Source organism: Oryzias latipes, chromosome 3 (genome assembly GCF_053564925.1).
Source record: "Oryzias latipes strain Hd-rR chromosome 3, Olatipes_Hd-rR_3.1".
Taxonomy (NCBI): domain Eukaryota; kingdom Metazoa; phylum Chordata; class Actinopteri; order Beloniformes; family Adrianichthyidae; genus Oryzias; species Oryzias latipes.
The window spans coordinates 34046588-34069440 of record NC_136239.1 but is presented as its reverse complement, the minus strand read 5'-3'; the positions used below and the strand labels follow the sequence as shown (position 1 = coordinate 34069440).

Genomic DNA, 22853 nt, shown 5'->3' with positions numbered 1-22853 from the left:
CAATGTGACCATAGCGTGTTATACTGTATTGCTGTCACACTATGATACTGGCAGCCAGGCATAAAGTGGGACTACAGACTTTGTCTAATACTGTGTATTTGAAAAGATCAAAAGCATCTTAGCATGCTTTCATCTCTTGCCTCAGTCCAATAAGATCCTTATTCTGATGTCAGAGACCCCAGAGATGGGCACTGAGCATGCAGCCTCATAATTTGCTTTTAACCTGAGAAGACTCATCAGAGAAGACAATTATTCTGGTTTATGAGAATAAAAACCCCATTTTTTTGGAATATAATCAGTCATTGATTTCATGTGATCATCTTTATGACCAAAGTAATCTGTCATAAAGCCTCGATAGTCTAAATAAATAAAATTTGTTGGTGGATTTAGGGGGGTTATCAGTCATAAAGAGGTCAGGGGTGGGGGAGACAAATCCAGTCCAGCGGAAAACGTGAGAATTTGCACGTTGAGGCTCATTGCTGACACCCCCAAATAGAAACCCGAAGTCCCCCTTTTTTGTGAGCGCTCGAAACCCCTTTCCGCGGAGTTGTGTGCATATTTGCGTGCACTGAGATGGAAAGGGCTACATTTTTGCGGTTAAAAGTAGGATTTTGTTAACACCTCCTAGGTGCTTTTACCAGAAACAGGAGAGGGGAAAAGTTGACCAAGATGCATCAAGCTAAACATATAAAACACGTGCTACACCGGAAATAATCCAAATTGTATTAATTTCATTTAACTCATTTCGTAACATAATAGCAGGAACTTCGTGTTAGTGTTTTGTGCCAAATTAAACACGGTGAAGCAGTTAAAAGCTATCTAATTTAAACATTTAAATCCTTAATTATAGGTCGTATTTATGACATGCTCTTTCGAACACTCCAGTACCGACTCTTTTATTGTGAAGGTTTTTAACGGAAGTGGCACAGCCTGACGTGCGCTTGTCAGCACCAGCGCTCCGGATCAAAGACTCGCTTTTGGTTCGGCAGTCTTACGGTTTTGTAGTCAGAGTAGTCTGCTCCTGGTCTCCACGGACGCTTCTCTGTCTGGATATCTTCACCTACTTCGTTTTTTCTTCTTCTTTGGATTACATTCTTCGGATGGTTTTTAACTCCAGTTCGATGCATAGAAATGGGTAAACTGCACTCAAAACATGGTAAGATTTCTGATACTTGCAACACATTTATTTATCAGTAGTAACACTAGTTAGACAAGAGAGCAACAATTTTTATTCTCTGTTCTTTTGTCTCTCAAGCGGCTATTTGTAAACCCAGAGAGAGTCCAGAAGGTAAGCGAACAACTGAACTTCATCATGTGATCCACTTTCATGTTATTCGGAGGAATTCTTTTTGTCAGTTTGTGAACGACACGAGAACAAACGAGAGTTCTACTCGACTTTGATTTGAACCAAGAGACTAGTTTCTGCAAATGAAATGTGGCTTTTAAAGCTGTTCATTTGGGATGCTCTTATGTGTGTCTTAATTTTAGGGGACAGTTTTGTAGTCAACGCGTGTTTGGCGAGAAAGGGAATCGACGACTGGCTGGTAAAGCAGAAATACTACTGCACTACCAGCTCAAGACTGGAGCAGCGAGACTGTCACCTCAAGAGTAGCTCGACTGCGCGGGTAAGTAAGCGGACTAAGCCCCCTCGTTTTTAAAAGTGCCACCAATTCTTCTTGAGATGCTTGAACACTTGGAGCTCTTCAGCCCTTTTGTCTGCTGAAGGAGGAGGTTAAACTCTCCTTATTGTAGTGTGATTGTTCTCCAATTAGCAATAAAGGGTCCCCCAAAGTTTTTTTTTAAACTTTATTGACAATTGAGGTATCATACATTAAATAACGAACAATAACCATGTAATCAACATTACCTCGAAGAAAGGGTCCCCAAAAGTGCCAACATCTTAAACTGTAAATCCCACTTCCTTATATTCAAAATTATAAAACTTTATTTAAAAAGTGTTTAAATGCTATTTGCCTGTTTTTGGTCATAATAGGAACCCGCTTTCCATAAAATATAGTCAATGTTTGCACCAAAGTTGAAAGCATTGCTGTGTGACAGTCTGGTGACAAGTGTTCATTGTAAGGGCTGTTGAGAAATGTTGGAGGGCACGCTTGTTTTTGTATTTTGGCTGCACGGTAAACACTCTGCTGTTGCTGTCAAGTGGGGAAATCCTTTGGAATCGCTTCAGAGGAGCCTTTAAGCCTCTTTGGTTTGAGATTCCTTTCCTCAAAGGCAGCATGTTTGAGGAACTGAAGCCCATCAAGAGAAAAGGGAAATCAGTTCCTCCACCCACCAGCCAGACATTTTGAGAAGAAATGCATCTATTTGTTGAACACAGCCCAAAAAACCCAAGGATCTATTGCATTTTCTAAACACACCGAGGCACCTCATTGTAGTTTCCTGTTCTGATGTCGTATGGCAGTTTCTTTTGAAAGCGCTTGACAGTTCCTTTGGTTTGCGAACTAGAATCCATAGTGACATTTAGCCGCTTGATGTAGTAAACACATTTTTATTGTACCTCTCCCTGTCACTTTCTTTTCTTATTAAGAAACGGCTCTTGTTGCACGCAGCCGTTCTCGAGCAAAGGTCGTGTTATGCCAAATGATTAACACGCAAGGAAGACATGGGTGTAAATGAGAGATTATTGGCAAAAACGATTCTTCAGTACGTGTAGCTGGTGGCATTCTTAAAAGTTAGATAACAGACAATTCTGAAAAGTCTGTTTAAGCCTTCAAGATGCAACTCGCAGGATGTCTTCTTACTCAAAAGGAGCTTAAATAAGAACTTTGCCAAATGGTGCAGAATTGTTAAAACTGTAATTTTTTTTTTTAGCTAGCTCTGCTCTTTAACCAGTTTAACACAGTTAGAAATCAAAATATCCTCAAAGTAACACTCAATAATTTGGTTCAATCCTCACTCAGGCACTTTTTCTCCACAACAAGAAAGTTTTTGGGTTTGGATGTAGAGCTGTGGCTGGCAGGTTGAGATTTAAACTAAAAGAAGTGACGATGGTTCACCTTAAATAACTGTATGCCATGTATGACATTTTTTTTTTTGTGTTTTCATGTCTATAAAACCTGATTTCTGGTTATATTCTTATTTTGAAAATGCATAGCTCCCCTTTACTCCATGGAATATTACATGTTTTAAATTTTTTGCCTCGGCTCATATTTGCGTTAAGTGGACTTTCATTAAGCAGTGGAGCTCCCAGCATTTCCAAAGCACTTAGTGAATGCGTCCAAACCCTTAACTCTCTTCTCTTTTTGGAATTGATCAAAGAGATCGCTGAAAGTATCTCGAATTATAAATTATTCCCCAGATGAACGCTATTATCCCATCGTAAAAAAAAAAAAAAAAAAAAGTTGGCCATATTATAGCTTTAACAGCAAGTCTTAAAGCTCATTAGAAAGAGGTTTTGAGGTCTGAACCCTGTCAGAGACAGAAGCGGAGCTCTCGCGTGAGAGAATGCGAGCTTTCTCCGGACTTTGAAGGTGCCTCTGTTCTGCGGACTACCTGGCATCATAGCTGTTGTTCTTTAATCTTCCCTTGCCGGTTTAAACGGGGTCCAGATGAATGTGGGTCGGGTGTCAATGGTGGGAAGTTTACACTTGAAATTCTTTTGATCCAATCTTAGCCATACACGCTGCCAATTGGAGCAAGCCTTCTTTGAAAGTTGCCAATCTTTGCTGCTCACATTAGCTGTGGATTGTGGGCCTTTTGGAGATGGAATTGGGTCCACGCACAGAGATAGAGGAGCAGACCTGGAGGCCTGACGGCATGTTTTGAAGGCAGGGCTGTGTTCCCGTTCATGGGTTTTGTCGTCAGATGTCTGGTGGACAGTGCGTGAGTGTTGTGGGCAGGTGGATCTGTGCTTCTCAACACATGAGATCCCGGTCATGTGAGCCTCTGCATGCTTTCCCTGCAGCTCACACCCACCCTTCAACCCGTTTTGTAGGGCCAGAAATGTCTGTAAAATGTCGAAATTTGAGTTTTAAAGGTTGTTTTTTTTTAATTGCTTTGCCTTTTTCTGCAGAAACAATATGTCAGTGACTCTCCTCTCTACCCCCCCCCCCCCCCCTCCACACATTTTCCTGCCCTTCATCTCCTTTCTTCCTTCCTATCCTCCATCTGTTTGTTGCGTTTACTCGGTGGCCTTGGCTTGATGAAATGAGAATATATTTGATGTGGGCCATGTAAGGGGGGGTGTTTATAGTGACACCGGCAGCCCCGCCCCCTCCACGAAGCTCTGCCTAATATGTGGCCTGAAAGACCCCCTTCTCGTCCAGTCTGTTCAAGCCCCTGTCCCCACAGTTCCTGTTTGTGCGGAGCGCAGACAAAAGCTAAAGTAAACTTGATGACAGGATGTGTGATTCGCAGGATGATTGCTGCCAACCACACACACACACACACCCTGCAGCACGGTTGGTTGTAATGCTCTTTGATTTTTCTCTTTTGAATGTGTCCTAAAGCTTTTAAATGCATTCCCATTGAAGGGACAGTTTTTTCACCTCTACTGTTGAGCTTTTTCTTTCTTTTTTGTTCGTTTTTCAGAAAGCCTTTTTCTCCAGAATCTTAAAGCACCTTTCAAACACAAGCTCCTCTTCCTCCCTCTTTGCGTTTTCTTTTCCCACCGGCTGGCCTCTTGTGCGTGATGTGTGACGTATGGCCTTCTCCCACCAGGATCTGCTCCCTCTGTGGTCCCAGGGGACCGAGGGGGTAGAGCCCAGTGCTGCCCTTTGAAGAGGTTTAGAAGAAAAAAAAAAGTTTAGAGCCACACTCTAAAGAGAAGAAAAGACCCAGTTAGTGGGGGGAGGGATAGCATCTGGCCATAGAGGGGCACCGTGATTTTTTAAAATGTATTAATTCCTCATGAGAACATATAGGGTTCAGGCTGACATCAGCATCTATGGTGAATTTGGGGTCCCGTGTAGGTAGTTTGCTAAAATAATGTGTTCCGTTTGCCAAAAAGCTGAATAGAAATGTTTCAGTTAATGTAAATCGCTCTGTTTCTTGAAGTCCCACCTTTCGATCTATTTTAAAAGCGCTCTCAGTGGTCATTTTTAGCCAAAATCTAAACAAGCTGTAATTTTCAACGGTATATAGTTTCTGCTGCGTTTATTCGAAATTCACCTGAGTAAGTTGTGGCAGGGACTGTTGACGTGGAGTAAGCCTGCTCCTACTTCCCATCATCCCTCTGTATTCAAGCTCTTGCGCTAGCTTACAAACACCCCCATAACCCCAAGCTAACATTACTGGTGCGAGCAATATTGGAGCTATGCAGGCGTACAGTTTTGGGCCAGCTCAGACGAGGAAAAGATGAACATAAATATAGTGGTCTACAAGTGGATGCATCAGAATGGAGAAGAGCAGGGGTTATGGCCTGCAGCTGGAGGTTCTGCATCACAGCTACAAGCTTTTTTACAACTGCATTTTTGCGTCTGCATTTTTGCGTCTTTATTAACAACAATTTGAATAAAGAAATGCTCACAAATGCAGTTTTAAGCTTAATTCTCTGTACAGTATATGTTCTCCATCATAAGAAATATGCCACAAGAACATGTCAAAAACACCAGAAGCACAGTTTTCATCTGAGTGGGTCCTTTAAGGCCTTGTGCTATCTTAGATGACCCCACCCTTACATTGATGTGTTCTTCCTACCATGACAAAGGTGGATAAAGGTGGAAAGATTTCATGTAATAATAATAATAATAATAATAATAATGGATTGGATTTATCTGCGCTTTTCATGACACTCAAAGCGCTTACATTGTAACCATTATTCATTCACTCCTTATTCATACTTGGTGATGGTAAGCTACTGATGTAGCCACAGCTGCCCTGGGGCAGACTGACAGAGGCGTGGCTGCCATTTCGCGCCTACGGCCCCTCTGACCATCACCGGGAACATTCATGCACATTCACACACCAGTGGAGCCACACTGGAGGCAAGGAGGGGAAGTGTCTTGCCCAAGGACACAACGACATTTTGGCTGGTGGGAGCGGGGATCGAACCGCCAACCCTTCGGTCATTGGACGACCCGCTCAACCACCTGAGCCACTGTCGCCCCCATAATCCATGGACATCAGTGAAGATCACAAATCATTGAAGAAAAAAGGTTCAGAGCACTGTCTAGTGGGTCTAGATGACCCAATTCCCAACGTTACAGTGCCTAGGATTGCACAAGGGTCAAGGCCTTGATGAACAATTAGGGTGCTATTGACTGCCATTGCATCCAGGAGTGGGTGGGTACCACTGCCAGGTTCCTGAGTCAGTGAGACTTAAATACCAAATTTGTTTCTTTACTGCTGCCTTTTTTTTTTACATAACTATTGATCTAAACTATTGACTGTAACAAGAACTGGACTGAACCACCCTTCCCCTGTCACGTCTCAAATAGAATGTATCTGCTGGCTCTGAGAAGCCAAAACCCCATAGACTAAACATAGTTCATTGTTGGAACTGGAAGGAAGCCATTTTCTATGAGTCACACTCACTTGGTCCAGTTCTCATATACAGTCAATGATCTAAACTGAACAAACGTGGGTCTTTCATTAATGTCGTTACACATTTTAAGAATAAGAACTAAGAAATGTGGTTGTATGTTGGCAAAAGGTCCCTGAGGTTGAAAGAACCATAAAAGAGGCTGAGAAGATGGTCCTAAAAGGAGGATCATGGATGTTGTGAAGGAGGACAAGAGGGTGGTTGGTGAGCGAAGAGGATGCTTACAACAGGAGTGGATGAATACTCTGTGGCGACCCCTAAAGGTAGAAGCCGAAAGACAAAGATAAAAAAACAAAAGGAGACAACAAAAATGAGGAGTACATCTTTTTACCCTAGAAAAAAAACCAAGATATTGCTTTAATGATAAAAGTGAAATTGTATTTGTATTGATTAGGGAATTTTTATTTAATCCACTTTTTGGGGTTTGTTGACAGTCTATCATTTTTGTCTGTCTTTAGGTCTGTTAACAAAGCAATAGGATCACAGCATCTGTTTTACAATAACTCTGATGTTTCACATACCAAGAACTTGACTGTAAAAGCCTTTTTTACCTGCTGAAGTCTGCTGATCCAGGTGTGACTGAATGTCGTCAGAAATAACCTTTATTTGGCACATCAGTGCCTGAAGTGGACCACTGATGTTTGCGCCTATCTGTTCATGCGTGTGCATGCAAGTGTGCAGTACATCTGGAGTCAGCTGTCTGGATGCACTCCAGAGATCAAATGCTTCTACGGGAATGCACTCGGAATCTCAGGGGATTAGCAGCTGAGATTGTGCTTTGTTTCCCCAAATATATGCTCGGTTTGGAGCAATGGAGGGCTGTTGATCAAAGTGTCTGTCGTCTTTGTTCCACGCTAAAGATTGGCATTTATTTAAAGACTTTAAAAGCGATTTTGAAGATGTTCTGCTCTTATTTTCTGAAACCGGGCTGGGTTTTGATGCATTCAATTTCCTTTCTGGTTTTAGTTCAGAATAAAAAAAGAACAATTATTATTAATATATGTAAAGACCATGACAATTTCAAGCTTCATGAGCTGTTATGATGGATTAAACCATTTTTAGAGACAGAATCGTCTTCAGAAGCGTCGAAAAAGTAACTTCTACATTCATTCCTGCACAACTTTGCACCGGCTGCACAACTTTTGAGCTGCAGATATACATTGCAATAATAGAAAACTTTACATTCTGTTTTATTTGATTTTTTTTGGTATGTTGGTCTGAGCGGAGTCAGAAGCAGGAACCTTTTTTGTTTAAAGGAGCAGCGACGTCTTTGTTTTCTCCCTGAGCAACCTCTGTGACCAGAAACTACAATTTCAAACATTTATTGCTTTTTAAAACCAGGATAGTCCAGTTTAGTTAGTGTGTGTGGGTTGGGGTGTGTCAAAAACCTTCACATCTTTAACAGTGTGGTCTGCTTTTTACACTACACTGAATGACCAAACTGCAGGGTAATGTTAGTCACAGGAACTTTGTTGTGAGGGGGCATTGGACTGAAATGACCACCGACCAGGAAGAAAAAGAAATCTCTAAAAAGAAAATTGGTCCTCTAACTATTACATATTCAAATAGTTACACCACACTATCAAATAAAACATTTTTCTAACTTTTTTTTTTTAAATTCAAAAATTTTACGAAATCACATTCAAATCAACTCCCTAAAAATCTCTGCCAAATCAGCTGTGCAAATCAGTGAAAGCTGATACGCTACGGCGACCCCTGAAGGGATTTGCCGAAAGGTGAACAGACATTTCAATGAACTCTCTCTTTGGTTCATGGCAAATCTGGTTAAATTGACGAAAATCTTTCACATCTTTCACACCTTCCCAAAGGAAAAAACGTTTGTTCAGAAAAAAAAAAAAAACTGTTGTCTTCTTTATTTTGTCTTCTCCTAAAAAGTTATGTATTTTTGAAAACATTTTTTTTCTAAAGCAAGTTGTTCTAAAAAGTGTTAGAAGAGTTAGACGTAGCAGAATCTTGGTGAAAACAAAAAAGTAGGGTTTGTGGTTCAACATTTGGTTTCCACCAAGAGTACTGTTCACTTGAATCCAAACTCTATTATTCAGTCCTTTGAGAGTTACTTTCAAGCTGTGGAAAAAATAAATAAAACATTTCCAAAATTACATTGTCAAACTTTGGGGATAGAGAAAATGCCAATTTGTGGGTCTGGGAGAAACTGTGGGTGACTGAGGTCCTTGTGGTAGTTTTGAGCTTTTTGAGGAAGCACAGTGCTCATTTTAATCACCCACTTAAACGGCTCTGCTGAAGTGGGTGTTTAAGTGTTTAAGTCCTGAATAATTCTCCTTTGTTTGTTTATTGGGTCCCCCTGTGGATTGCGCTCTGGCCCGTGCAGTTAGAGCTGAATAATTTTAATGAACACTCAAAGTGACTCACAAATAGGACAACATCAACATCTGCATTAAACTGTTATCTAGTTCTCATGAGTGTGCACATGCTGAGGTGCACGCATGCTGAGTAACACAGAGACACTCTAAGTATGCGAACACACATTACCCATGTGTTTATCCAAATATACAAATCCATTTATCGCTGGCAACCGAGTCCCAGCATGAATTTATCTCCATTGTGTTTTCCTACAAACTGGATTGAGGGAAACATCAATGATCAAGTCCTACTGGTGTACTCATTGTCTAGTGTTTTGGTGACCAGACCTTGAAGGCCACCTGAGGTGGAGGGGATGGAGGAAGTGCATTTAAATAAACAAAGGTTGGAGAGCATTGTGCCGCTCCCTGATGGAGGTTCCAGAGATATTCAGGTTTTCTGGTGGCGCCCGACCCAGAGGCGGTCTGAATTGTCTGTTAGGGGATGTTTTTAGTTGAACATAAACTAAACAGAAGATCAGCCCGTCTGAAAGGAAGGCCATCTTTCGCTGTTGTGTTTATACTCCACATGTGCCACAACCCAAGGAGGTCATCCTACTGTAGATGATCAGTGGAAAGATTCAGTTCTGTTCCCTAAAAAGTCATTTATATTTAAGATTAATCCAACATTAAAAAAAAGAAAACAAATATAAATTGACCAAATGAAGGAAATTAATTGGATTGTTTTTTTTTTTAAGATAAGTGACTATATGACTTTTATTAAGGCATACAGTTGTACAACTAGATGTATTTAAAACTTAAATGTTGTTTTCTTTGTGGGGCTGTAAAGGCTCTTTCACATTAGGCTGTTTAGTCTGTACCAGAGTTTGTTTCTTCTGATAGTCTGCTTTATTTAGTAAGTTTGAAAGTATGCTTAAACTTTGCTGGGACCAAACAAGTAACCTCTGATCTTCCTGAAAAGAGTTTTTTTCTTTTGGTTTTACTTGCATGAGTAGCTGTCGCTGCATGACGTTTCCAGACAGTTTGGTCCAGACAGTGTACCAAACAAAATCAAGATGTGACATTTCAAAATAGCCTACCCTAGTCCACCTGGAAACATCTTTGGTTGCGAATGAACATCAGAATAACAGAATAAAAACAGAGAGATCATCTAGTGACCCACAAAGAAGTCACAACCTAAAGTGTAGCAAGTTTCCTGTATTAAGTTAGAAAAAACAAAACAATGTCCAACTCAAACCAATAACCAAGGAAAAGTTAAAAAAAAATCTCCCACGGGCAACCAGGTATTGTCAGGAGGTGCAGTTCTGTATAAATGTGTGATGGTCAAAAGACTAAATACTGAATTGAAGAGTTCACTCACCTGGTCGGAATTAGGATCACAAAACTCAAAGTTCAGATCGTGTCACGATTTTAGAGGCACAATTTGGATCAATTAATTAAATTAATTCAAATAACACATCTATGCTCTATATTCATCTTCTCTGTGCTTCAGTAAATTCTGCTCTTAAAACTTGGATCTTGATAATATGTCTCACCCTTTTTAAATGTTTTACCTGTAGAATCTGGAAAATCTGTCTTTTCGGGACAAATGCTTGAATATTTTGTATGGACATTGTGACCAAGGTGCTTGCAAGTATAGTTTTTCAGTCATCCATAGTTCAAGCAAGTTGAAAGCTCAATTTGACACTCTTGAATCTAGCTCATTGTAAAAGTTCTGAACATAAAATACCAGAACTTCCTCATCTTCATTTCTTTGTAATTGTAATCTTGAAGATATTCAATGACTTTTCCTTTTTTTCTACCTGTAAAAGCATTGTTTGTCAAGTGTAGCCACCCTCTGCAACTGTGTAACCCAAACCATGGCAGGTTCATTATAGTGAGCTGTGACACAAGCCACTAATTCCACACAGCTATGAATAGAATTGCGCCGCTGGCACCAGCACACTTGTATATAGTAGTTGAAGTGTCTATTTCTGCTACTATGTTTACTTGCTAAGTTGAAACACTCTCTGTAATTACAGAGATTACAAGTCCACAGTTAAAAGGTCAGATTTGAGTGATGTTTTTGGAGGCTGCCAAGACGTCTGCTTAAACCAGGGTGTGTGTGTGTGTGTGCGCAGGAATTTGTTTATGCACTAGACGGCAGAAAGAATGTGGTCACCTTGGTGTTTAGGTCAGCCCCATCTCACACACCAGAGGTTTACTTAACTGCTATGTACAGTATTACTTGGTGCTCTGCTGGTGATTTCAGTGACATACATGAATAACTGCCTTTGAACGGCTGTTACCTTCAACTGTTATTTGAAGCAGTTGTGCAAATCGGATTATAGAGATGAGATTTTCTGTCATCTTTTCATCTGCAGCTTTGCTTTCATGTGCGTAGTGGCTGGATTGAGGTTAGATGCACGTGTAAGGCTCCCCATACGACCTGCAGAAGTGATTTGGTAGATCAGATAAAAGCAAAACCCATTATCAGTTTCGTGCAATTGCTGCTTTAAACTAAATAAACTAAATAAACTGTTAGATTAGATCACGCAAACCAGGTAAAAGATTCTACTGCAGTTTTTAACTGAAATTCTTTCTGAAGATAAATGACCCGTAATAAAAGTCATGTTACCATCCTTGTAAAACAAGAAAAAATGCATCAAATATCCATGAAAACGTCTATGTTGACGCCAATGATGAACTTAGGCACAACCAGTTTGTTACTCAGCCAAAGGGTTTAAATACTATATATATTTTGTGTTATTTGTCCTTAGGAAAATGACTGTAGTGCCTATCACTTTCTATCCTCGATGAAGATAATTTTTTTCACACATTTTGCAACACTTGGGACAGGCTTCTAGTTAACGAATGCTTTGAATAAATACTCGTATCCTGTAGACCCAATATAGTAGTTAAACACTTGATATTGTACACATTTGTTCTTTAACTCCACCCACTTTTGACAATAATGCTTGATGTATGCTGAAATGAGGGTAAAGCTTTCGCAAAAAACTCATTTCTTTTCAGCAAGAGTGATATATTGAATGGTCTGACTGACCATACAAGTTTTTGGAGATGAAGTATGCCATTTTGTGGACAGCAGAGGAGGCCATAATGTAGTGATTTGTTGCTTTTGGCAGGCAGGATTCTTCTATAAAACCAGGCCGAGCAAATTGGTCATCTCTGTTTCTTCCAAACCACAGATTCCATTTCAGAACGAAGGTTCCCAAAGTGGAGTTCATGAAGTGAACATGTTTGAAGGATTTCATTCTGGCTCCAATCACATTTGAACTCTTTCTGGATTCTTTGCTTGACTTTTGTACTGGAAAGGAAAACTCATACTATGGATACGATGTTCATTTGTTAGCCTATTGGAAAGATATGACTTCTTTTACTGTTATAACATTTAACCTGCAGTTCTTTTTGAGCTTTGGATTTCCTTTTGATGTTAATATGTATACTTTTGCCCTTGTGATATGGATTATAAATGTGATTGTGCAATAAAAAAACCAATCACAGGATCCAATAGTGTCTATAAAAAGTGTTTACTCACGTTTGTTTACTAAAGCTATGCGATTGATTCTGTTATATATACCGTATATGTGTTATCCTGACTATTAATGTCGGCTTCAAAGTTCGGCATTTGTCGTTCTCCAACTTGAAGTGAGGTTTGTGGAGTTATTCCTGATTACAAATAAGTCAATATCAATGTTACTGTGGCCCAAAATGTTCTCTTTATATTAAAGAAATTAATGAAATAGCTAAAAAGGCCAACATACCACAATTACATTTTCACAGGAAGTCTTTATTGGACTAGATTCTTTTGAATCTTCAGTTCCTTCATGTCATATTTTGAAAAAAAGGGTAGACTCTTGATTTTGACACCTTTTATTGTCCCTTACTGGCGCCATAAAGCTTTGATATGCCATCTTACAAATGTCAACGGCTGCGATTGCACTTTGTTACCTACTAAAAAAGGCCCTCACCTTGAGTCACAGGTAGGATTTAGTTTCTGAGAGTCTAAGTTGTAAAAGCTTATCAAAGCTGGTGTAAACTTTTATAAATGTCATCAGTGTTGGCAAACTTCACACTTCACACACAGGAGTAGAAAAAAAAAAACTAGGAAGGTGATTACTTTAGATATCAGCATGTTTCAGAAGTATTGAAATGAGGCCTATAAATCTCTGCTAATATTCCACTGAGCCTTTCAGAGAAAGGCTTTGATGTGAGGAAGGTAATATGACCAGCAGTGCTAATACTTGTGACAGTATGCTATCTCCACAATAAAAGTAAGTAATCAAAAGAAAAAAGATGTGACGGAATTGCATCTCTGTCACCTTTTCTATCACACATGCAAATATTCTGGTTTGACATTCAGTACATTGTTGGGAATATTTTACACAAGTACAGAAGATCCACTCCTCCTCCACATGAAAGGATTTCTGGGTGTGTTGACGTGTTTGTGTGGAGAATCTCTGCATGACCCATGTTGTGAACTGGAGTTAACACGGTGAGCCCTCTGGCATGTGAAGACTCCTCAAACCCTTTCAGCGTTGCATGTTGCTGACCATGCACACTTTAATCATAGAGCTACTTCCTCCAAACCTGCCTGGTGATGGATCCCAAGTCCACAGCTATAATTTCCTTCCCGGGGTGCAGGAAGAACGGCGGGTGTGCCGTGACTGAAGGGTGTCAGGCACGGGGCCGGCGAGTCTGCCGGGAAGGTGTCCGCCTTTGAAGCTGAGACGTCAAATTATATGTTGGCTCTCATTACTTAACAGGAGATCAAGGATATTAAATGGTCCATTAATTATGTGGGTGATTCTCACTCATTTGAGATATTGCGCCTCACTTAAATGGGAGTAAAATCAAGGCAGACTAAGTGTTTAACGTTCATAGAAGAAGGATCTTTATGTAATTCCTTTTAAGTATTACTATCTGATCAAAACCCTCTCGTCATGTCTGCCACACTCTAAACTGGTAATAATGCTGTTCAGCTGTAAAGCGTTTGCTCTTAAAGAAGAGTCAACTAAAGATAACAAAAACAAAAAAAGAATGCTTCGGTTTACGGGACAGCACCTTAAGGTTTGTGTGTGTTCTGGAGAAGACATTTTTAATTAAATGTATGAAAAAGTACTGTAAAACAGAGGATTAGCTGTTTTTAGGGGTGTTCGCTGACGTAGTTTGAAGTGTTTGGTTAAGCACATTCAGCAAAATGCATGAATTAGTGATCAGCCTGGTGGTAGTTCCTTTGTAAGAAAAAAAATAGAAAAAAACAAAGCAGATTTATCTTTTTGACGATGACATCCAGATATTCACTTGCTGTGACTTGCGGCATGAAGACGTTGCCTGAAAATTGTCCCCATCTCCCTTTCCACCATAAATGGGAGCGTGTCACATCGTCTTTGCTATGCTATAAGATTATCTGAGATCTTTATTTCATGTGTGAAAAGCGATCCTCTTTGAAGCCTCAGTCGGAGGCAGATGCAGTGCTCCCACCACCTCACATCAACACTCTATCTTGGCTCCATCTTGGAGCTTCATGTTTTACTGCTACGTGGCACTTTAAAGAGGTTGTTTAGTGACGCTGGAAGGTGAGGAGCACTTCGGTGTAGTAGAGGAACTGAAAGACAGGCCTGGAGCCAGGTCTAATGTGCTGCTGGATGATAAATAGTGGTTCATTTAGCACACATTGCCGGCAAGGCACCAGTTGTAATGCTCAGTTCTTTTGAAATGTCTCTGGTGTATCTCACTTTTCAGTTGGGGCAGACAGAAATGGGGTTGAGCGTTTCTTCTGTTAAGAATTTCTGCTTGTAACCCTACCTATAAGCCAATTTGATGCTCTGAAACTCACATTGAGATTTTTTCAGCTGCAATTGTTTGGTTTTCTCTGTGCACTGAAGCATTGAACAATTCCTTGTGTTTTTTTCTTGGTGTGAACAAGAAACTGCAGTAATTTATTGGTAGAAGAAACAACAACACAATAACTGCACACTTTACCATTTTAGTTTGTCATCAACATGCACACCCAGACACTGGCATGCTGAACTTGCGTAGAACAAGTGAATGTTATCTCATTTGTCTTCCTTCAGTTCTCTGTTTTCTGGTGTGACCCTGGTCATCCTGTCTTTTGACAAACCTGGAGGATGCAGACATACTTGGAAACTGCCTTCATTACTTTGCCGGTGTGATCCAGTTGACTCAATAGCAACTCAGACATCACTTCTTGTGGCTGCAGCCACCATGAATATTGCAGTCCGGAAGGTGTTTTCATCCAACGGGTGGAGTGCAGAGTACGCCCGGCTGCAGTCTTAATGTGATTTTTCCTTGGTTGTTTTATAGACTGCCCGTGGTGCTGCCAATGGTCTTTAGGCCTGCCCTGGCTTACGATCAGGGGGAGCTGTCGTCGGCTACATAAATTGTCAGTCTGTGTGGCGGGTCATGGAGGCAGACGGCTTAGAGGCTAAAAGGCCTTGTGGGACTTTCCCACAATCACACACAAGTACACATTACTTGCACTTTAATGTACCCTTTTGCTTCAGTCACAAGCTTCAAGAAAAAAAAGAAAAACTTGGCCCACAGGGTCAGTATCTGCAGTAGCAGAGTGAGGCTGGAGGCAACTCCTAACTCTCCAAGTCAGCTCTGTAGCAACATACGCTTACAGTGTTTCTCACATTCGGTTTCTCACCACCGAGGGTATTTAGATGAAAGCTTCCCAGCTTGCAAAGTAAAACGACAAATGATCTTTTCAGCCTTTTCAACCAAAGACAAAAAAGACTGGGTTCAGTTCAAAGTAGGGCTGCACGATAAGAGGAAAACTCGCGATTTGCGATATTAGTGATCAATTTTGTGATAACGATATAACTTTCAATACATAAATAAATAGCAAAATAACCAAAAACATAATTTCCATTTCACTGCAACAGTTTGATTTAAATAAGAGTCAACATCATTTAAATTATACTCCAAATTACCCTAGCCTACATAGGAGGCGAGCATCTGAATGGTCAACAACGTGAAAGGGTCCATCTGATTGGTCAAATGCAGAAATGGATTTATTTGATCCGTGAAATACTTCAAGTTCCCATAAGATATTGTGCAGGCCTAGTTTAAAGCTAATGATGTCATTTTCTGCTGTCGCCAAAACACTGAACACCACATCTGCTAAGTTATTTTAGCAGGCCCCAAGTGTTGATAAGTGCCTCCTCGACCCTGCACAATGCACATCAGACCTTTAGACCTTCTGCTGTAGATGTTAACAAACAGATTTACCTTTAGAGACAAATAACAATATTTTAGCAGTTTTAATCTGCATCACACAAGTCCAACTAGAGGTTTATGTCTTTGCTAGTTTGTTTTGAAAATAATTAATAAGTTATCATTTTGATATGTGCAATTACACATAGCTTTGGATTAATTAAAAAAAAAAGATATAAAGTGCAGGTCTAAAACCAACTTGAGTTGGCAAAAAAGTTGTATAGCTTTTTAGGAAATTGAAAACTAGTAGAGTTTCAAATCTCCCCTTCTCTCCTAGAGGAAAAAACATTTGTTTTATAGTTGCAAACCTGTAGTTGGTGACTGCCAGCTGTTAAAATTTTGAATTGCTTATGGTAATAAAATTATTACAAACCCAGTATTTCAGTCAAAACAAATACAGTTCTTGAGAAGTTTTCTCTGTCGTCCATGTGGGGTGATAGTGGGATTCATCTGAACAAGAATTATGGGCAAATGTGTGCTGAAGAATAACCAAGGAAAATCCCAGGGTAATCTCAGTTTACTGATAAGAAAACTCTTATCAATCAAAGCAGATGACAAACAAGTACAATGTTTCTCGTTCAGTATATATATTTTTTATATTACAGAAATGTCACACTTTAAGTCTGAAATACGTTTTTGTATTAAATTGCATAAAGATATGCATAAACACACTTTGTTTTGTAAAGAACTGGGGATCTCAGTCAAAAGGATATATTTATTTTAAGATTAGAATATATTTCTTAGAAAAACACCCTGGCAGTATTATTTCAATTCATTGGGACTTTTTTTGAAAGTCGGAGAGACTTGAACTTTTTATTAACCATCATCAGTCAGGTGGGAATATTTTTCACCTTAAGAAAGTTTAAATCTGCTCCTCTTCTGGTGTTAACACAAGAAAATTCAATCACAGAAAGTTGCTTTAGTAAACACAGAGTTTTTCTTTCATATTATGGCAAACACCATCACATAAACACTGATGGATGCACCTGTATGTGTATTGATACACCTGCTGCTGTTATTACAAACAATTATTGACTCATTGTTTGGTTGAATCACGTTCCGACTTTTTGTCCACTTATCGTTTGCAGATAAACATTGTTGGCGGATCATTTCAAAGCATCAGCAGATTAATGTTTCATCATTTCACAAAACCAGAAGATGAATACAGACACATCTGCTGTGCAGCGACCTTATCAACATAGCTGCTGTTAAACAGCCTTTGACCTTTGGGTTGTAGTAACAGTAAATGACCCATTTTAATTGTTTTTTTTAACATTTCCTTTGATTGAAAATGCCTTTAACTTCAAAAGAAGTATGTTTAAGATGTGAAAGAAAATTCTAAAAAAACAGTGTTAATGTTTGCATTATGTATTTTTTTCCGAAGACTTTTATTGTGAAGGTCCCACCTACTTCCGGTTTCCCCCTGAAATCCCTGTCAGTTCAGCAGAGACAAAGGCTACGTTTACACCGCAGGCTGAAATGACGCAATTCCGATTTTTATGCCCCTACGCGACCTGTATCTGATCTTTTCATGACAGTCTGAACGACACAGATCCGATCTTTTCAAATGCAACCCAGACCACTTGGGTATGTGGTCCTGAATCAGACACGTATGCAATCTTTTCAAATGCAACCCAGGCCACTTGGGTATGTGGTCCTGAATCCGACACGTATCCGATCTTTTCTAATGCGACCGCCGTCTGACCGGCCAGGTCACATGAATCCGACCCGTACGTCATCGATACGCTGCAAACGTCATCATTCTGTGTTGAAGTAGGCGGGACGAGAACATAAACATCAACCATGGCGGACGATGCTGCTGAGACCAGTCAGTGGAAGGGAAGCGAGGTCACCGATTTGATTAATATTTTGGGGTGACAACTCTGCCAACTCGAGGGTTCTTATCGCAACCGGGCGGTTTAAAAAAAAAAATTCCAGCGAAATGGCCAAGTATGGTGTTGAACCTTCCCTGCAGTGACTTTTTCCCCCCCTTTCCCACCGTGGTCAGAAGCGCGAGGGACCGAAGGCGGATCCTCCTTCGGGGTTCACTTCCCCGTTCTGACCCTCAGATTCTCGAGAGTGGGTTAATAAAGAGTCATTTAGTTAGATAGGTAGTACTTAGTTGTTACTGTTATTTGTTAATAAAATTACTGCGTTGTAATTGTATTCATTTGCGACGGGGCCACCGAAGGGTTTTGTGTTTTTTTTATTTTTTGAGGCGGGGGGTGGGGTGGTGGTGGTAGTGGCTGCGCTTAACTGCAACACCGCGCCCCCTGCTGGTTCATCACCGTGGTGATCAAAAATCCCACACCATCACAGCTCTAGGAATGCCCATCATAGTCTATTATTTATCATCATTATTTATTCAGTCCATTGTCTGAATAAAGCTAGAATGCTACAGTTACTGATGCATATACAACCCTGCAGAACAAAACAGACACAAGAGAAGAGAGTGTAGACAAAATGTTGAAAAAAAAACTTCATATAGGTATAAATTGTTGAAACAATTGTAGTTGGGTATAAGAATCTTAGCAGGGTTCATTCCTTAATTCGGGTCAACCAACTTTTTGGAGAGCTTTTTTTCCTTCCAAGGCTGCACATATAATTTTATGTGCAGACCTGCCACTCTGTGCTGCAAAGCTATGCTTTGGATATGCACCATGAAATGCTTGCTTTCATGTGACATGTAAAGAATAGCTTACTCATGGCCTGCCTTGTATTCTCTTTCCAGGACTCGATGGTGGATGCGTGTGCTGAGGGGATTGGTGATGAACACTATCGTTTAGAAGGTAAGCCCTTTGATTTTTCTTGTTGCCCATCTCTTGACAAATTTTGCTTCTATCTCTGGTGAAATTATGTCCGGGTTTGATTCGTGTGAAAACCTGAACAAAGCATTTGTTGGAATTTCCCTTTAGATACTTGTGTGGCTCCTTGATTCCGAGCTTTATCCGTTCCCCTCTGCTCCACACCCATTCTCTAAGCCCCAGCAATGTGCTGATGAGGTTCCCCCTTTTACCTTACCTCCCTCCTCTCCGCCTCCTCCATCTCTCATCTGCCCCTACCCCAGTGGTGCTCTGCAAAGTGCTTCCATCCCTGCATGTTTTTTTCCCCCAGATGTGATGTGATCCTGGATTAAGAGCTCTGGGAGGAGAATGTTTCTCCCTCACAATCAAAGAGTGTTGGATGTAAGGTGAAGGCAGAAATGTCGATTAAGAACGCAACTATCTGTGCATTTGAAAGAATAGCAATTAAATTTCACTTTATATTAGTCACAGTTGTCTTGTTGAAGTGAGATACAACATCTTACAAACTGATGTATCAGGATTGACATAAACTAGAATTTTGGGCCAAATTTGATTGATTTCATAAAACGCTTAACCGTTTGTGTGAAATGAATTAAACTTAGTAATCCTCCCATTACACTGGATCAAAAATGTTGGTATTAGATCTGCTCTCCATTTGAGTCTGGAATCAGTCGTTCACATGTGCTCTCAGAACGATGCAGTGCTCTTCCTCATAGTCCAAAGAGAAACATCTGTGGACTCATCACCCCTGCATGAACTCAGTAGCTCACCAAATAAAAGTACTGGTAGTTAGAAAATGAGGGCAAAAAGAGAACAATGCAGCAAAACAGACATGAAATACTTAGAGACTTAAGCTTTCGACACCTTAGATGTTGCAAGCGACAGCTAAAAAACACACACTCTTTGACATCCCATAACTCTACCACAGTTTACACCTTGAATCAGCTAATTCTAAAGCTGAGAAGAGTGGCTTTTTATATCGGCTTAGCACTGATATCACTAAAGTAGAGGGTTGTATGAGCACAAGGCTGGTTTTCACAGCTTCAAAATTTGCTGGAATTAAGTTAATTCTGTTGAAGAGTTCTGGTAATCAAAAGAATACCAACACTTGAGCTAAAGCTCTGGTGTCAACGGGTTAAGGAGTCATGTTCTAGGAGTATTTAGTGAGGATTAAAAAGTGTGTTTTTCTGCTAAATTGGCTAAATACTTTATATCACTACAGTGGCATATAAAAGTCTACACAGGCTTTTAATGATCTTTTTCAACCACAAAACGAGAGACTTGTAATACTTGGTACAAACATTTCAGGTGATAAATAACTGTCTTTAAAAAACTGAGTAGAAGTTCTACTGGCCATATTTTGCAGATATTTCCCATCTATCTGTGCACGGTCTCTGCATTTGTTTCCGTGTGAAGGGTATCTTCGCTTGTGTGGGGTTGCTTTGGGTGCCAGCCTGGGCTGTGCTCGTCTTGCCCCTTGGATCTGATGCGCAGCCAATCCCTTGGCATCAGCTTCACTCAAAAGGAGCAGATCCGTGTCTTTGATGGGGAGGGGGCCAGAGTGGGGAGGAGAGTGATAGCAGATTACTGTTACTCCTCCCGGAATTTCATTAGCTTGGAGATAAGTATCTCACCACCATATTGAGCCTGCTACCAAACAGATTTGCCCTCACACACAATGTTCGCTTTGAGCACCTCAGATCATCAAACAGCGGGACCCCAAATGCTGCTCCTCTTCAAAAAGTTGGTAAAAGCTCCCTGGGATAATGCCTTTCATTTCTGGCATTTTCCCCTGCCCAGGGATGAGACAGGTCTGCTTTGATCTGCTTTGGATCGGGAGGAAAGAAATTGGGCTGTTGTGTCTGCTCTGCTGGCGAGCAAACAAACAGTGTTTCAGATTTGACTTGGCTTAATTAATTAGTGATTCTGTTTTACAGCTGGTCTGATCCTTTTCCAAAAGGTTTGAGAATAGAACTTCAAAGTGCGGCAGGAGGCGAGAAGGAGAAGGAGGGGGGGTGTGGTCTTTGCAGCTTAATGGGTGTGAGCAGCCCGGCTTGCGCTTGATCATCGTTGAATGACCGGGGGTGATGCTTCGCGGCCGTTGAAGGCTAAAAATATGCTTCTTAAGGAAAAAAAGAAAAAGAAAACTACATTCAAAACTGAGATAAAACAAGAACGCCGGGTTTACTGTAAACCAGGCGAGTAAAGGAGGGGGGCGTGTCCAGCTTTCAAGCCTCCGTTAGACGTAGCGCATATTTGTAGTGTCAAGTCTTGAAGCAAATACAGGATTTCAAAGCAGAGAAGGACATCCAGCATTTCATCTGGGCTAAGATCCAGGAGGGAAATTAAAAGACTCAACTTGCAAATGATGGTCATTCTGTTCGTGTTCACTGGCGCGAGGAGCTATTTAGAGTTGAGTTGGTCAAAAATACCCCACCTGTGTCCCCACACTGACAAACCAGTTTCTCAGGAATATAAGGCACAATTAAACATACATAAACCTATATCCATACATACGTAAATACTTTTGTTTTTAAAAGAGAAATAAGTCAAATTCTAACTCGCGGAGCATGGTGCAAAATCTAGTTGAACATACATGTGCAATGATGGCTGTATGATTGGCTGTTCTGCATGTCCACAGGTGACACGCTTCATGGTGAGGATGATGATTGCCTGATGGCATTTAAAAAAAATCTTTATATCTGCGTTTATTTATTTTTGGTGGCCCACGATCTACTCACATCGTGGGCCACACATTTGATCGCGATATACTTATAGTGTACAGAATCGAAGAAAAGCAAATGTACGGACATTATGACTCTAATCCAGACTGCTTTCTAGTAAAGGTTGGCTAAAATCAGTGTTTTTCAACCAGTGTGCCGTGGGAGATGGTCAGGTGTGCCGTGGGAAATTGCCCTCATTACCTGATCTAAAAACATTTTCCATCTCCAGGATTTCAGCTCTTTGTTCATCCAAACAGGCCCTGATAAAACACTGAGTAGTTGGGCGGCCGTGGTGCAGCGGTAGGGCGGTCGACCCGTGACCATAAGATTGCAGGTTCGATTCCCGCCTTGCACACCCATGAGTTGAAGTGTCCTTGGGCAAGACACTGAACCCCACCTTGCCTCTGGTGGTAGGCGGGCGCCTGTGTTTGGCAGTGGAGCCGCCACCAGTGTGTGAATGTGTGAGTGAATGGGTCTGTGACTGTAAAGCACTTTGTCCTTGTAGGAAGAAAGGCGCTATACAAGTATACGCCATTTACCATTTAGTTAGGAATATGAAAGATCGTAAAATACTTTTTTCTTTGTGTTTATTTGATTCTATTAAAGACATTTTGATGAGAATGACGGTACCACGATTTAGCCGTAGTGTCAGCTGTTTTTGGAAAAGTTCCGCCCCTTTAACTGTCTCCACCAATCATTCTTGGAGGCTTAATCACACGTCAGCAGTCTGACCAATCAAAAGTGGTTAAATTCTTCACTTCCTTGTTCTGATTCTGCTCATAAAGTCTCGCAGTTCCAACAAATATACCAGCTAAAGCTCGTCTTTAGCGGTGTAGCTTTCCGCGGGATCTGGTATCAGACCGCGGAACATGTGAACAAAAGCATGAAGCTCAGTGAAGCGAGTCGGTCTGCCCTTTTGTGGCAGTTTTCGCACTACATCTCCCATGATGCATTGGGTTAAAGTGACAGCGTCTCAGCGCACAATGCGTCTTTCTTGTTAAACGTCTCAGGGCTCCAGACTAACTTTTTTCACTAGGAGCACAGTGGCCCCCAACTGAAAATTTTAGGGGCACAACTAGGGCTGCACGATATGAGGAAAACTTGCGATATGCGATATTAGTGATCAATATTGCGATAACGATAAATTTGCGGTAAATAAACAAATAGAAAAATAAACCAAAACATCATTCCCATTTCATTGCAACAGTTTAAAAATTATACTCCAAATGACCCTCATCGACAT

At 40.7% G+C, this 22853-nt stretch overlaps 1 protein-coding gene across 2 annotated transcripts in view; it reads left to right on the top strand.

Moving 5' to 3' along the window:
- Positions 1–925: 925 nt before the first annotated feature.
- nkd1 (NKD inhibitor of WNT signaling pathway 1) overlaps positions 926–22853 on the top strand; it is a 37117-nt gene continuing 15189 nt past the window's right edge. For both annotated transcript variants that reach the window (XM_004067494.5, XM_011493638.4), the window contains exons 1-4: positions 926–1156; positions 1256–1288; positions 1489–1625; positions 18815–18872. In XM_004067494.5, the coding sequence (XP_004067542.1) occupies positions 1132–1156; positions 1256–1288; positions 1489–1625; positions 18815–18872 (253 nt within the window). In that variant the 5' untranslated portion in view covers positions 926–1131. The remainder of the gene's footprint in view (positions 1157–1255; positions 1289–1488; positions 1626–18814; positions 18873–22853) is intronic.